General features: G+C 34.1%; 1 protein-coding gene across 5 annotated transcripts in view; it reads right to left on the reverse strand.

The window, feature by feature from the left end:
- Positions 1-4,707: 4,707 nt before the first annotated feature.
- Positions 4,708-14,854, reverse strand: part of LOC121323092 (PTB domain-containing engulfment adapter protein 1-like) — a 134,025-nt gene continuing 123,878 nt past the window's right edge. For 4 of the 5 annotated variants that reach the window (XM_041263847.1, XM_041263848.1, XM_041263849.1 and 1 more), the window contains 6 exons: positions 14,320-14,436; positions 13,514-13,600; positions 11,807-12,031; positions 10,963-11,101; positions 10,414-10,508; positions 4,708-7,182 (listed from right to left, as the gene is read on the reverse strand). In XM_041263847.1, the coding sequence (XP_041119781.1) occupies positions 7,111-7,182; positions 10,414-10,508; positions 10,963-11,101; positions 11,807-12,031; positions 13,514-13,600; positions 14,320-14,436 (735 nt within the window). In that variant the 3' untranslated portion in view covers positions 4,708-7,110. The remainder of the gene's footprint in view (positions 7,183-10,413; positions 10,509-10,962; positions 11,102-11,806; positions 12,032-13,513; positions 13,601-14,319; positions 14,437-14,854) is intronic. The other variant, XM_041263850.1, reaches the window with a different exon arrangement.

Genomic DNA, 14,854 nt, shown 5'->3' on the forward strand with positions numbered 1-14,854 from the left:
ATAACTGATCTTGGGCTCTGTGCAAGTTACTTTGCTGTGGTCAATAGTCTACATGTATTGAACATTATTTTGTACTATTTGATTTTTATATTTTTGCCAAATCGATGACTAATATCGACATTTATTTTTGGGTATATATTTGGGTGAAATTGACCTTTATGCTTACCCCCCCCCCCCAAAAAAAAAAAAAAAAAATCAGACTTTTTATGCTTTGAGAAACTCCTTTATCATATTCAACATGCAACAAAACCATGGTTACCAACATACTATCTGAAATAACATTTGGTCACAGCAAAGATATACATTGTAAAGCTAAAGTTTCTACACAAATTAAAAAAATGTCTCAAATAAACTAGAAAATGCTGCATATAAAATGTATTATTCTGAGCTCCGCCCCTCTCCAGCTTCAGCACAGCTGGCCTCGGTCACTGTCATCGTCTTGCCACGAAGACTTCGATCAGGGTATTGTGCACAATACTCATGTTTTCCTCTTGCGCCCCATTTTCAAATCAAACTAATAACTGTCACCATATATACCTAAAATAGAAAACGCTTACCCACACCTTAACCTGCTAAATTCATAGTAGGCGCTTTGAATGGCAGGCTGTGTAGCTGTAAATGAAAGTGCACAGTCTGTCTTGATGACTGTCATTTCAATGAATGAGAGCATTCTTTCGCCGCTTCAGCCAACAAAATCTGTCAGAACAGGATGAAATGACTGACAGTGAAACTACACTAGCCTATTAGTGGGCCACTAAGTTAACCACCCCTAGCCATTCAGAGCAGAACGGAGACAAGACAGACAGGAAATATAAAAACTACAGACTAGGGAGATGATTTCTAGATTATTATTTTTGGCGAGAAAAAAATAGCGAGTGGTTTTACCGACGTTTACCCTACATAAATTTATTTCAGTCGAATATTTAACAAGCTTTACCAATTAAAATCGAAAAGTAGCATGCCTAATTATATGATAATAAAACTCACCTTTAAAGAGGTGTTCAGTTCTTGTCCAGTACTGTGGTATACTTATTAGACATGAAGGAATTAGGATGATCAAAGAGTTAAGGACATGAGAAGCATTCCTCCCAACATGGTGTTTAGTCTTTTGTTGTTCTCTAAAGTCTAACAAGCCTACTATAAATGATTACATTCCAGTAGAGGAGTGAGCCCATGGCACTGGCCCTTGTGAGAATGTACCCAATCTTTCTATTAAGTACACTATAAACAGTAGACTAGTGCCAGGTTCCTTTTAAAACCGTGTTTGCTTTTACAACTAATACTCCTCTGTAAACTGTAGAAAATAGTTACTCCATGTACTTTATGCACATTGAACTGTGGCCAGTGCAGGCAAATCTGCCTCCTCTCCAAACGAAACACTCCATTATGGTACACAACTCTCAGCTTTCTGCTTTTGGTTAAGCACAAATGTAAGTTTCACCCACGCTCTGCTTGAATTGAAAAATAAAGATTGAAATAAAAGATAAATTCTTTCAAAAATAAATGTTGAAATTAATCGTCGATTTGGCAAAAAAATAAAAATCAAATAGTAACAAGCCCACATATAATGCATTACACTATGTAACACAATTTTTGTTCTGGTAGTAAGTGTTATTTCCTAATTGCTTATGCCTCAAAAGTATAGAACATGGCTATTATTTCCCACAAACTTTGCTTTTGTGACCAGGACAGTGATATTTCAAAGTATCACTATTTCCAATGGGAAAATGGGCAAATGTGTGTCTTTTCGTTCACATAAAGTCAGAAAAAAAAACAACATATGAATCCAAATTAGCATGTATTTATACTAAAGTAATACAAAGATGACTACAAAAGATTTAAAAGTGAGTAGTTTTTCGAGATTTACAATTATACTGTAAATTTACAGATTTTATTTTTCTTTGGTTTCACTTCATATGATTGGAATAATACAACTCATTACAGAGATATTCACTGAATAGAATCTGCTTCAGTTTCACGGACACCAGCAGGTTTTTATTGTTGACATGCTATGATTGCAAATGCAAATATAATAGGCGGTTTGCAGCTAGTCCACTGTAGCGATACAGGTTTTGTTTAGTTTTGATACACATGTAAAAAAAAAAGTGGTCTTTGTATTTTAGAATTGTTAGAATACTGCATGAGGAATTATTGCAGTTTGGATTATCATATTAGCATATTTGGCCAAACATACTGTAGCCATTTTTATTTTTACAAAGTTAGCACTCTAGACTGTTCTATGTAAGTGTTGTAAATCTATCCTAATTTTTCTTCCTTGACCCTGGCTTTTTTACACTCTCGCATTTTTGTTTCATGCTGAGAAATGTAATTTATATCCACGCTACATTAAGTTTAATGTAAGGGTTGATAGATGTTGACACTACAGTAAATATGTGCAGATTTATGCTAAATTTGAAATGGTGGCCGCGGTTGTTTCATTGAAGATATTAGTTTGTTTGTACTTTGAGTGTGTATCAAAATCAGATTAAATAATATATACAAGTCTGATATACACAATCACTGAGAAATTGGTGCTACAGTGCAAAATACCTATGTACCATAATATTTTGAATATAATGTGCACCCTGTGTATAATGCAGACATATGTAACATGGACATGTTGTAAGCTACCCTAACAAAATACAATGGCATGATGTACTATAACTAATATTTTGCACAGCTCATTCATTATGAGCAAATTTATATGACACACATACATTCTCCTAAGATATATAGAATGGTGTGTGTTATACTCAGAAAATATGGTAGCAGCTGTAATCAGAGGTGAAAGTAGCTTTAATTTCTTACCGGTACTGTATTATTGTAAACATGGTGTAAATTGACACTGTTATGCACATGACACGCAGTTATACATCTCAGTGAAACCAGGTGATATCACTACAACATCAGTCCTTTTGGAGTGTTTTACTGACAAAGACTTGGATGTCCCAAAATGTTCTGCAACTTAACTCTGACAGACAGAAGTTTTGATAGTGGGTGCTCAGCAACAACTTGACCTGTCAAAAATAAACTTGGGTTACTTAATTCCTTATCTGAAATCTGAAGTGAAAAATGTGGGTGTCTTTTTTTTTTTTTTTTTACTGTACCTTAAGTTTTGAGTCACACATCAAAAAGATTATAAAAGTGTGTTTCTACCATCTCAGAAATATTGACAAAATTAGATCTTTTCTGTCTTTCCGATGCATAGAAAGTAGTCCATGCCTTTACTTCTTCGAGATTGGACTACTGTAATGTTCTGTTTGCTGGACTTAGATGACAAGCCACATCACAACTACAGCTTGTGCAAAAGGCAGCTGCAAGGGTCCTCATCAATACAAAAAAGAGAGCTCATATAACTCCAGTTCTGTCTTCCTTGCACTGGCTCCCAGTAATATATAGAATTGATTTTAAAATCATTTTTCTTACCTTTAAAGGACTGAATGGTTTGGCACCTGATTGCTTGTTTTCTTCTTATCAGCCTCAAGGTGTGCTGAGGACAACTGATAGTGGCCTTCTCTGTTCCAGGGGTTAGGCTCAGAAGGAAATGAGAGGTTGCTTTCTGTGCATACATACACACACACACACACACACACAGTGGCTCTCAAAAGTATTCACTCCCCTTGGGCTTTTCCACACTTTATTGTGTTACAACATGGAATCAAAATTGATTTAATTAGGAGTTTTTGCCACCGATCAACACAAAAAAAAAGTCCATAATGTCAAAGTGAAAAATAAAATCTACAAATTGTTCAAAATTAATTACAAATATAAAACAGAAAATAACTGATTGCATAATGACACACCTAAATAAGCTCCGGTGCAAACAATTATCTTTAGAAGTTACATAATTAGTTGAATGGAGTAGTATATATATATCATATATATAATATATATATATATATATATATATATATATATATATATATATATTATATATCTTATATTATATTACATTGTCTTGGATTTGATTTCTTTCTTTTTTTTTTTTTTTTTTTTTTTTTACAATATTTTTTGTAATTACTGCTTTTTGTAAGTCTGTATGAAGCGTCTTGAACCTCTTGGTATGAAAGTTTATTATTGCTGAGTGGGCTAAATCCAACATCGATAAAAAGTTACACATTTACTAATGGGTTGACAAACCCTGTAACTTTGTAGCTACAATCTATAACTTTAAACAAGACATTAGACTTAGATTTAATGTTGGAAACCAGCAGGTCCCCTCTGAAAGAGAAATGGTTTCAGTTTTGATCATGTAATTTTAATGTATTTCAGCATGATATTTGAACTGGTTTCATGAGAACACTGAGGGTACTTTGTTACAGATATCATCAGTGTTAGATATCACTGAAATCCAGCTTGTCTTCATTTTTCTTCCCTCCCAAAACAGCTGTGTTTCAGCCGTTGTTTTAATGGGAAAAAATAAATACATGAGAGCGATTTATTATGGTAGGCCAAAAGGCCCCTACTAGACAGAGAGCAAATAAAAGACAAGGGAAAAGAAAATATGTACAGTAATGACATTGTTTCAATTAGGGCCTGCAACTGTACGGAAATGGAAAAAAACAAATATGTGTTAAAAAAACAGCACTGTGTTGAACACTATCCAGGGATTCCCAAGTGTGGGAAGATGCTGCTGTTGATTACAAGAAATATCTATTTACTCACCCAGACACTGCATACTAAAAAGAACATTTTCAAGCCATTGCATTTTTTTTTTTCACAAAATGATTTAATATAGGCAAAATGTAATCCACACACTTCAGATTATTACAAAGGAATACATATATTGAACTGTGTGCTTGCCACTCTGGAGCTCACATGCACTGACATCAACTTTTTAATGTGTGTGTTGTGTTCATATCAATAGCATTACAATTCACAAATCCACTGACTTATAAAAAATAATTGGTAAAGATTAATGTTTTAAGAAAACTGTGCCATTAACCATACTTAATTTCAGCACATCGGTGAGTTCATTGTCAATTTGAATGAATTTGCAAAATACAATAAAAAATACAGAGCTTCTTTTTAAAAAATCATTTTGGCCACTAAAATAGCCTTTGTTATAAAAGATAAAATAACTTGTGGATAACTATGATTTTTTTGTTTAACTACACCCACAGTTCATATAAACTGTGATAATTTGTAAGTAAGCCTTGTAAAACACAATAACGGAAGACTAATACTGAACTTATATATACACTTAAAAACATTAATACTACAAAAGCATATAAGCATTTGACTACAAGTGCACAAACCCTTTAGACAAATTGACACTTTGTACTGCATGTTCAGACGTTGAACAAAATTATAATGGTAAAAACTGAAAAAAAGTTAATCCTCCCCCCCCCCAATCAAGAAGCTTCATGTTTGGATTACTTAAACAACTGTTACTTAACTGGGTTTTAGTATATCTATTTTATAAGCATTTCTGGCCTGGACAACTAATAGTTTTGACAATTAATTTTTGTGAGGTGAACAAAGCCTGAATGTGTGCCAATTCAGTGTTAAAAATACATACTGGTAACATAAGGTACATTCAATAACATATGCTAAAATGTTGAAATGTCTCTGGTTTCTATTGAATATTTAACTAAGCTTTGTGGTGGCAATATTAGAGGTCACATACTATTTGGGATTCTCAAGAACTTGACTGCGGTCAGCGCAAACCTGGGTCTAAGGTCCAGATCGGTGTAGTTTTATACAGGTGTGCTATTCAGTTTCTCTTTTCCATTAACATATGCGTCTGTACTTAATGGTCTGATACCGCCATCATATATAAATTTTGCTTTTATAAGTAGAAATTATCATTACTTTAGACAGAAACATTCAGATGACCTCAATCCAGTCAGAATTTATAAATAGTGCTAAATTAACAGTGGTGGTATTAAAAAAAATACAAATTAGTGCATCAAACATTAACGCCCAGTCTTTCCTGTAAATGCATACATTTTAAACTGAACTGCAGTTCATGCAAGGCCAAAGAATGGGTTTTCTTTATGGTACCACAGTGGGCTACAGTGACAGCTGTGTTTTTCTAAATTATGAAATAAAAATACATATTTTTCATTCTTTTGGATATTGAGCAGTTGACAAGTTTGAAGAATGCTTTTTTTTGAAAAAAAAAAAAAAAAAAAAACGAAAACTGCTTTTTATACAGTATGTAGGTAGACACATTTCAAGAATACCAAACTATACTATGGAGTGTTAAGGTTTCTTGTAGCGACTTTGGCACAATATTCTACAAAAGGATGAGTGCACTTTTTGTATACATAAGATTTAAAAAAGTGCTTTCTGGTGTGAGACGGTACTCAGACCAAGTATAATATGAAAAGTAAAAAAAAAAAAGCAACAGACATTTACAATTCATCAAAACATTGATGTGGAAAACCTTCAGTAATAGAACACCCTCCTGACAACATACAATCAAACCAACCTTATAGCAACACTGTCCCTTTTTCACAAAGATTTAAAGATTAGTTTATGGTTAATTAAATCGAGCTGGCAATTAATGAAAACTATATTCTCATCATTCATACCACTTAACCTAGGAGAATGTAAATAAACTCTCAAAAAATCCCCCCCCGACCCCCATTTTAATTTTTTTTTTTTTTTTAAATGATAATTTCTTAAAGTTATGTAAATATGATGATTAGGAGCAAGCTGAACACATGGCAACAGAAAGACAGTAGCAGTAAAAGAAAAACTAAACTGTTAACTCTTAAGTTCCTTTTGTTATCATAAGGCATTTACTGTACATAATTAAAGCTCTGAGTTTGGTCAGACTAGTCATGTTTATGGTGGAACAATCCTCAAGATGTCTGTACATTCACAGTAAGAAACCAGTGTATCCTCCCTATTAAATTAATTACAGAGGTGACCTTTACTGTGAGCAACAAATGTACAGCTTGCTCAATCCTTGAAAGTAGTGACTACACTAAAACATTTTGTGAGACACTGTTACAGTACACATTTGAAGGTGCAGTGTTTGACACAGATTATTTTATTTAAAAGATGCACATCCTTGCATCTAAACTCCAGATCAAATTTGGCACTTACAAAAAATAAAACATTTTGAAAGATGACTATAACAAAAATGTCTACTTGGCATCAGCAGCGACTGTCTAGGGGGTCAAGAGAAAACACAGTGCCTTCCAGTGTTAGTCCCATTGTGAACCCCTCCTGCAAAAGAAGGAAGAAATAAGTTAACATAAAATCTGGTAAACTTATCAATCCGAACAATTGCCAAATGTTTTAATGATGCTGCCCGGGGAAAGAGTTTTGAGCCAAAACGTTGATCTGCAGATTGAAACAATAAATGGCTCTCTCAGGTTAGGGATTTAACATTGTCATGTATTACTGTTACAATAAATGAAGGGAGAGGGGGACATACTGTATAAGTCAGGAATCAAACAAAATTATGGGCTGTAGCATGTGTTTAATTTGTACAGAGTTTAAAGATGCAAATACACAACATGTAAAACACTGTTCATTTCAGCTACAGTAATATTTTATCGCTTGCTGCTTCTTGCCTCATAACTAACTCTCATTTATCAAAACTTTATTTCTTTTCAATCAGATGCTTTACTTTGTTCCGGCCTCTCATCAAACCTTAGCATATCTTATACCGGCTTTCCAGATTATCCAGTCTCTTCATTTGTGGGTATTCCCAGTCATGTATTCATAGCATCTTCCATGTGGTAATATTTTGAGCCTGTGCCCAAATTGTATTCCAGTTCTTTATTTCACTTGGCCTTTCAGTCCTTTCTTAAACCATAACTTAACTGAAATGTCTTGGTGTAAACAGAAACATTTCTTGTTATCGTGCAGAACAAACGCAAACTTTAAAATGACCCCTCCGTGGTGATGCATGCCCAAGATCTATAGATATTGTAGCATTAGCCACAGCTGACAGTTGTAAGCATTCCACATGTTTGCTTTTACTCAAACTTGTAAGCCAGATATATTTTGCCCACTCCTTAATAAAAAGTAAAAGCACCACCTTCTAAAAAATCAGTAATGCATCATGCATCAGTAAACAGCAATGTCATTACTGTAATAACAAGAGTTTAACAAACTACACTAAAAAAAGAAAAAGGAAATGCATTAAAAAAAACAAACTATTTATTTTAATTATGGCACACACAGTAAAAACTGTAACTTTACATGGACTTGGGGGGGGGGGGGGAAGGAAATCAGCCACAGGTGGATTTTTTTTTTTTTTTTTTTTTGCGATATTACAGTACCAGGGGAGTCACCTGGATTCCATCAACCACAAAGTGATGAAGCAATTCAGGGTTATTCCCCAGTGCTGTAAAATGCTCTTTAAAAAGAAAAAAAAAAAAAAAAAAAAAAAACACACATGTGGTCAGGATATTTTGACATTTAAATCCCTTTCACAAGATGTTTTTGCACATACATTTAAAAAAAAAAAAATTTATACATTTTTTTTTTTAACTGGTACATTCAATAAAATCTCCTAGGTCAGTAAAGTCCTAAAATGCGAACATAGTAAATGTAAGGAAAGTGTTAAATGAAAAAGTGTCTTCTGTTTTGCTGTAAATGCCTTTATTTTGTGTATGTCATTTCTCAGTTCTAAACAATGTACACCAGAAGGAGAAGAATGTTATTGAAATTAATAAAGTGTCTATTAAATTACGTTTAAGCAAACATTCCTTGACATGTCAAAATGGTACAGTATAAATTCCCAGGTCTTATATGCCTTTGGCTTTAGGATAATGCTCTCCAACCATGAGGGGGCAACTGCCTCCTGAATGGGTGTTTCCTTCACATCAGGTTAACAAATTGTCAAGAGATATGACGACTAATTATTTTCCACCAGTTTGACGTTTTCCTATACTTTAGATCGCTTTTTTGTTACACAAAAAGTGCACAGCCCTGCTCCCCTCCTTCACAAAGTTGATCGGCTGATGAGACAAGCTACTTGGCTGCAAATTGTGTCATTGGACAGAATGGTTTAAGGCTTTGAAGCTCAAGCCAAATAATGAAACGCTGGAGAAAGAAAAAAGACTAACAAGGTACATTCTGTATTGTCTCTAAATCATTAAACACTGAATGTTTCACAGAAGTAACATACTGTAGTACTGTAATTGTATTAAAGGAACACAGACATGTAAAAACAAATCTGTTGCATTATAAATTATTGTGTTTTATGAATTTATGCTGATCTCTCGTGTAAAATTGATGTAAATATAAGGGGGGCTTATTGGTTAATATTTACATTTACTGAACCACAATTCATGAGATGAGAATCTATGCTTTAGATGCAGGTTATTATGTGCAAACAAACAAAACACATCCATACACTGAAACAGTGCCAGAAGAAAAGAAAAAAGATATTCATTATAAATGAGAAAAAGCTTAGATATTTTTCTAAATGAATTGTTCTAAACAATGTAAATAATGTACAAACCATCTCTGACGCTGCCAGGCAAAGAAGGAAAAAAAGATGAAAGAATGATTAGAAACAGGCATTTATGAACGAAGCAAAAAGCAAAATGTTTCCTAAAACTCAAACCTACGTTTTTTTAAAACACACATTGCTTCTATAAATTCAACACTGTGTATATGTGGCTGAAAAGTATTAAATGTAAAAGAAAACATAAAAACCTTTCTGAAACACTTCCGTTCCCAATAAACTATTTCAAAAAGCCTTGTTTATCTGCCAAGACAATTCATTTGGCTCACCCTTAATTTAATTATACCATGCCATCCAACATAAAATGGCTTTATGGTCAGTGTGAACCTCATTTCACATATAGTATTAACATAGTATTAACAAGACTTGGTGAAACCTGGATAATACAGAAACAACAGTCTTCATAAACCAATTCAACCAACCAGTACCTTACAATATATGCTGCTCATCATCCCTCAACATTTGGTACTATATATTTTCTTACACAATATAGTTCAGGCTTACATTTTTTGGTGTATTATTTTAGTTCCCACAAATCTGTAATAACCCAGTTATTATGAATTTGTAAAACCTGTAGTGATCTAAGAGCAATTAATTGTTTGCTGAAATTTGATTTTTTTAACAAACTGTCAGTCTCAATATCTTTTATAACCTGTTCTATTTTCCAAAATAAATGCTGCTTAACAGCACTGAAAACACCAAAAACATATTCAGTAGACCAATGACAAGCAGAATAAAACGCCTCAACGAGTATCTTTCATTGTAAAACATTATTAAAACAAAACATATTACGAGAGGAATGCGATAGGGTCGTGAGTCTTTCCTATTTTCTTACAGTAGATACAGAGGAAGAATAGGAATGTCTTAGCATGTGTTTCATTTCTTTATAGATTTAGACTATGTCTGCTGCTTGTAAGACAAGCATTTACATATGAATGGAAACAGTTTATATTACAGGACAAACAAGTAGTCACCTGCATTTCATCCAGCTTGGACTGGATGCCTGGTGGAAAGTCTGATTCCCCACAGATAAAGGGGTCAAACGGTTCAGCGCCAAAAAGATCTTTTTCTAAAAGAAGACAGAAATAATAAAAAGGGTGATTAAAGCTATTTTACAATTCGTTTTTTTGAGACTACCAGATCCACTCAAGAATCGATTTGATCAACCTGTCGGGAGACAGCACAGCTGGATTTCATGAACAGGCTACTTAAGATGTAGTCCTTGGATAACTACTGATAAGTGGATGGTGTTATCCAGGGGTATTCGCAGTGCTGTAAAAAACAGATGTGGCCCTGCAGGGTGTACTTTTGATCAAACCAACTCCATAGTGAAAATGAAAAAAATAAATAAAAATGTGCCCAACCTCCAGGAAAGTCAAACATAACTGATCAGTTTCCTCCTGCACATGTAATTATTTTTCAATGTATTTTACTTGGACATTTATAGATACATTAAGTTAACGTTAATCATGCATGATCATTAGTGTAAATAACCAAATGACAGTAAGCACAACAGAACTTACCGGTTTCATTAGATATTTTTGGGAGAGCAGGTGGCTGCGTGCCATTGCTTGCTGTTAGTGGTGATGCAGGCGAGGCTGGTGAGAATGGAACCATGTCAAAGACGTCTGTAGATGGAGATCTAACTGTCACGCTGCCTGCCTGGAATCAAGACATTTGTTTCATAAATGTAAAATTACATTACTGGAACTAAGAAACATTAAGGTTTTAAGGGCTCACAACAAACAATAAGCACATGCTTTCACAAACTCAAAACAAGACATACATGTAAACCAAAAGCAGGCAGAGCAAGATAACAAACAAGCCACACAATTATTATCCACCATTAGGTTTAATTTTTATATTGTATATCTTCATCAAGAATCACATAACAAATTGTAGATATGCAGCATAGTTGGGGTCAATTCCATTTTTTCAATTCCAATTCCACTGCTAATCCCAATTCCCTTTTAATTAATTCAAATTCCTGTTCCAATCATTTATAACAAAGGCTTTATTGAGCAAACAAATACTGTATACAACTTAATAAACTTGTCAGGTAACCTGATAAAGCCTATGGCATAAACCTCAGGAAAGACTACGCTGTAAAATAGAATAGGAATTGGAATTGTATAAAAGGGAACTGGGACTGTAAATGGAATTGCAAAAACTGAACTGACCCCAACTCTGACATGTATACCATTTGCATTGCATGTGACAGCAACAAGTTATTAGTATAGGTTGGATGACACAAGCTGACATTTTCAAAGTTCTTGTGCCAAATGGGTGCTGGATACACAGGTGCATAATAACTGTGTGTACGACAGACAAATAGCACAGACAAGAGTTGCTGGACTGCAGGATTACACGAGGCCTCGGAATACTGTATCCATTGACAGCTTTTAGTAGAGTGCTTTTAGAGGGAGGTGGAGTCAGTAGCCCAATGGATAAGTTGGATTCAGGAGAGCTCATTGGAGTAAGTGTAATGGAAGAGATTTCTAAATAAGAAGCGGACGTCATATTATGACACCAGAAGAGAGACGAAGGTCTTTCAAGCACATGTTGTTGGTTAGCAGAATGTATATGCAGCAACTGTGAAGAAACCACAGAAAGAGAACATTCTGAGGTGTTAAACAAACAAAACCAGATACTGTCTACACATTTCTGAAAAGGAAGTACATCATTTTAACACAAGTAATGCATTCCAGGTATTCAGTGATTTCTATTTATTGATAGGAAAAATATTATGGAAAAATTGGCATAGAAAATTATATCCTCAAAAATATCCACAAAGTGGTTTTCATTTTAAACGTAATTAAATAGGTTTGAAACTACCACAATTGTTATATTCAGTTTAGTAGACTGGTTTTCTATTTTAATAATGCCAGAAAACTACAAAATAATAACTTTGTTTTATTTATTTATGCATTTATTTATTGTAAAAAGCATTAAAAGCATTAAAAATAGCTTTCAACCCTAAAAAAGCAGATATAGTGGTACAATTGAGAGAACTCATTTATTTCCCCTGGGACTTTTCCATATGATTCGCTTCAACAAAATGAACATTAATTTATATAACTGGTGTTGAAAATGATGCTATTTGGTAACCAAAATAAAGCAACCACAATTTAGTTACCTCTTCCTTACCGGCGCTGTAGCCCTTCTAAAAGTGCAGGGGCCAAGTGTGTAGCCGGGAGGATGGGTTGCAACGGTTTTCAGGACTTTTCGGGGGGGGTGGGGGTGTGTGTGTGTGTGTGTGTGTGTGTGTGTGTGTGTGTGTGTGTGCATTTTTGAAAAATGAAATGTCACATTTATATAAGAAAAATATCTGAAGCAACAAAAAATGTGTCCATCGCTCTGGCTCCAAACTTACTTGACATCCTTTGTCAAAACAACTGTACCCAGGCCTTAATGCATTTTAGCACTGTCAACCTACCTACAGTAGGACATTCATCCCCAGTCACTCATTGCAATTAATCTCTCCAAACAATGCTTTTAACACTATGGATGTGTTCACTTGCATTTAAACATATCACTTTACTAGCTTTCTGTGTAGCTAAGCCTGCAACACTATTCCAAAACAGAAATATAATATAATATAATATAATATTTTAAATATAAGTGACCAAAACTGCTCAGATAAATTATACCTTATCTAAAAGTTTTGTTTGTTCCAGCAACAGGCCAACCCTGTTTTAGAAACCTAATCCTTTTATAAAACAAATAATATAAATACATTCCCAAAAATGTACACAAATATCACACTGACACGATCGTGAGCATCATTTATACTTATCTCCAAATCACATAAATCTATTAGGGTATTCTGACATTTTAATAGCAAGTCCTATGGGAGAGCCACATATAGCCTCATGCACTAAACGGTGGTAAATGACCTGAAATACTGCGTGGTAAAAGAAACCCATACTGCACGCAAAAAAGGAAGGCGTGACCGCTCTATTCACTAATTGATTGTCTATTGTTGGATGGATACCACATGTACAAATAGTTGATACATATAAAGCCAGTAGAACTCATTTGAATGTATTTTCTCTCTATTTTCTTTAAACTTACCGGGCAAACTTGAGTGAGCATTAATTGTTCCTGCATATCTTGCACTTGATTTTTTAGTTCTGTATTTTCAGTCTCCAATTCTTGAATCTGTAGAGAAATTAAAGATATGTTTACTGTCAGTTGAAAACTGTGAGATAGCTCTTTAAATTGCTATAACTTTGTGTTTTACTCTTTTTGTGCAATGTGCTTCTATGATGGAGCGCACGGTTGCAGGTATTGGCAGCGTGTTGTTGTAGCTTTTAAATGCATTTGAATTAAACAAAGCAAGCTTCATAAACACAGTGCTTATCGGCCGTTTGTTTAAAATAGCCGAAGCAATACTTAAACCGAGCTGCTTATCGGCTGTTGGCAATATCAAGAAAGAGCACAAACTACCGTGAAAGAGAATTAAGAAAGAAGCCATGATTTGTAGGTTACTGTACATTTACCGGGTTTTTTTTTTTTAAGCTTTGTGTGGAGATGGCTTATAGAAAACAGCATAGCAACACTGTATTGTAGCCTAATTCATCTCGTTTACATTTGCTTACTTTTAAAGAAAAAAAAATCCCCAAGTTTAAAGCAGTTTGCGTGTTGTTTTTGTTCACTAACCTATTTATAGATGCTTAAAACGCTTTTTCTATAGATGTTTGCAAATCCGACTTTTTCACATATCTTCCTATACCCCAGTCCACAGAAGGTCGGATATGCAATGTTGTACTGTACTTAAATAAATTACACTTAAAGAAACTAATTCAAGGTAGACAACACCTTTAATTGCAATTTCAAAACACGCGCTGCTATTGTTCTACCTCACGTATATATCTTACTCTTTTCTGAAGGCTTCCTATTTGTTTTCTTGTTTCCACATCTTTTCCTCCAGATTCCAGAAACTTCTTGTAAGCCAGGTCAAATGCTTGACCAATTGTTAGAGTAATCTCTTCAGCCTTATCCAGAGAAAAGAATAATGTAAATCACATTTCTGGGGTACTGCATACACACTGTGTACATTTAACTGCGCAAGATTGGAATATTTTAATGTGTACAGTAGCATACTGGGTTTACCATTCACCCTTAAAAGCCAAAATTAACAAATACAATACTGGATGTAATATTTCTAACAAACGTGTGTCTGTAAATGGCAGAAATATTAAAGTTTAATTCTTAAAAGTGATCTTTAGATTAGTAAAAAAAAAAAAAAAAAAAAAAAAAAAAGAAAATAATGGTATTCAAAATAATCATATTGCTAATGTGTTATTGCCCTAGTTAATTATAAATGAATCTGCTTCTGAAATATTTTTCTTCCATACATATATCCAGTATTACACTGATAAGGTGGATGTGTTACATTCCTAACAGAATTGC

This window comes from Polyodon spathula, chromosome 11, assembly GCF_017654505.1.
Source record: "Polyodon spathula isolate WHYD16114869_AA chromosome 11, ASM1765450v1, whole genome shotgun sequence".
Taxonomy (NCBI): Eukaryota; Metazoa; Chordata; class Actinopteri; order Acipenseriformes; family Polyodontidae; genus Polyodon; species Polyodon spathula.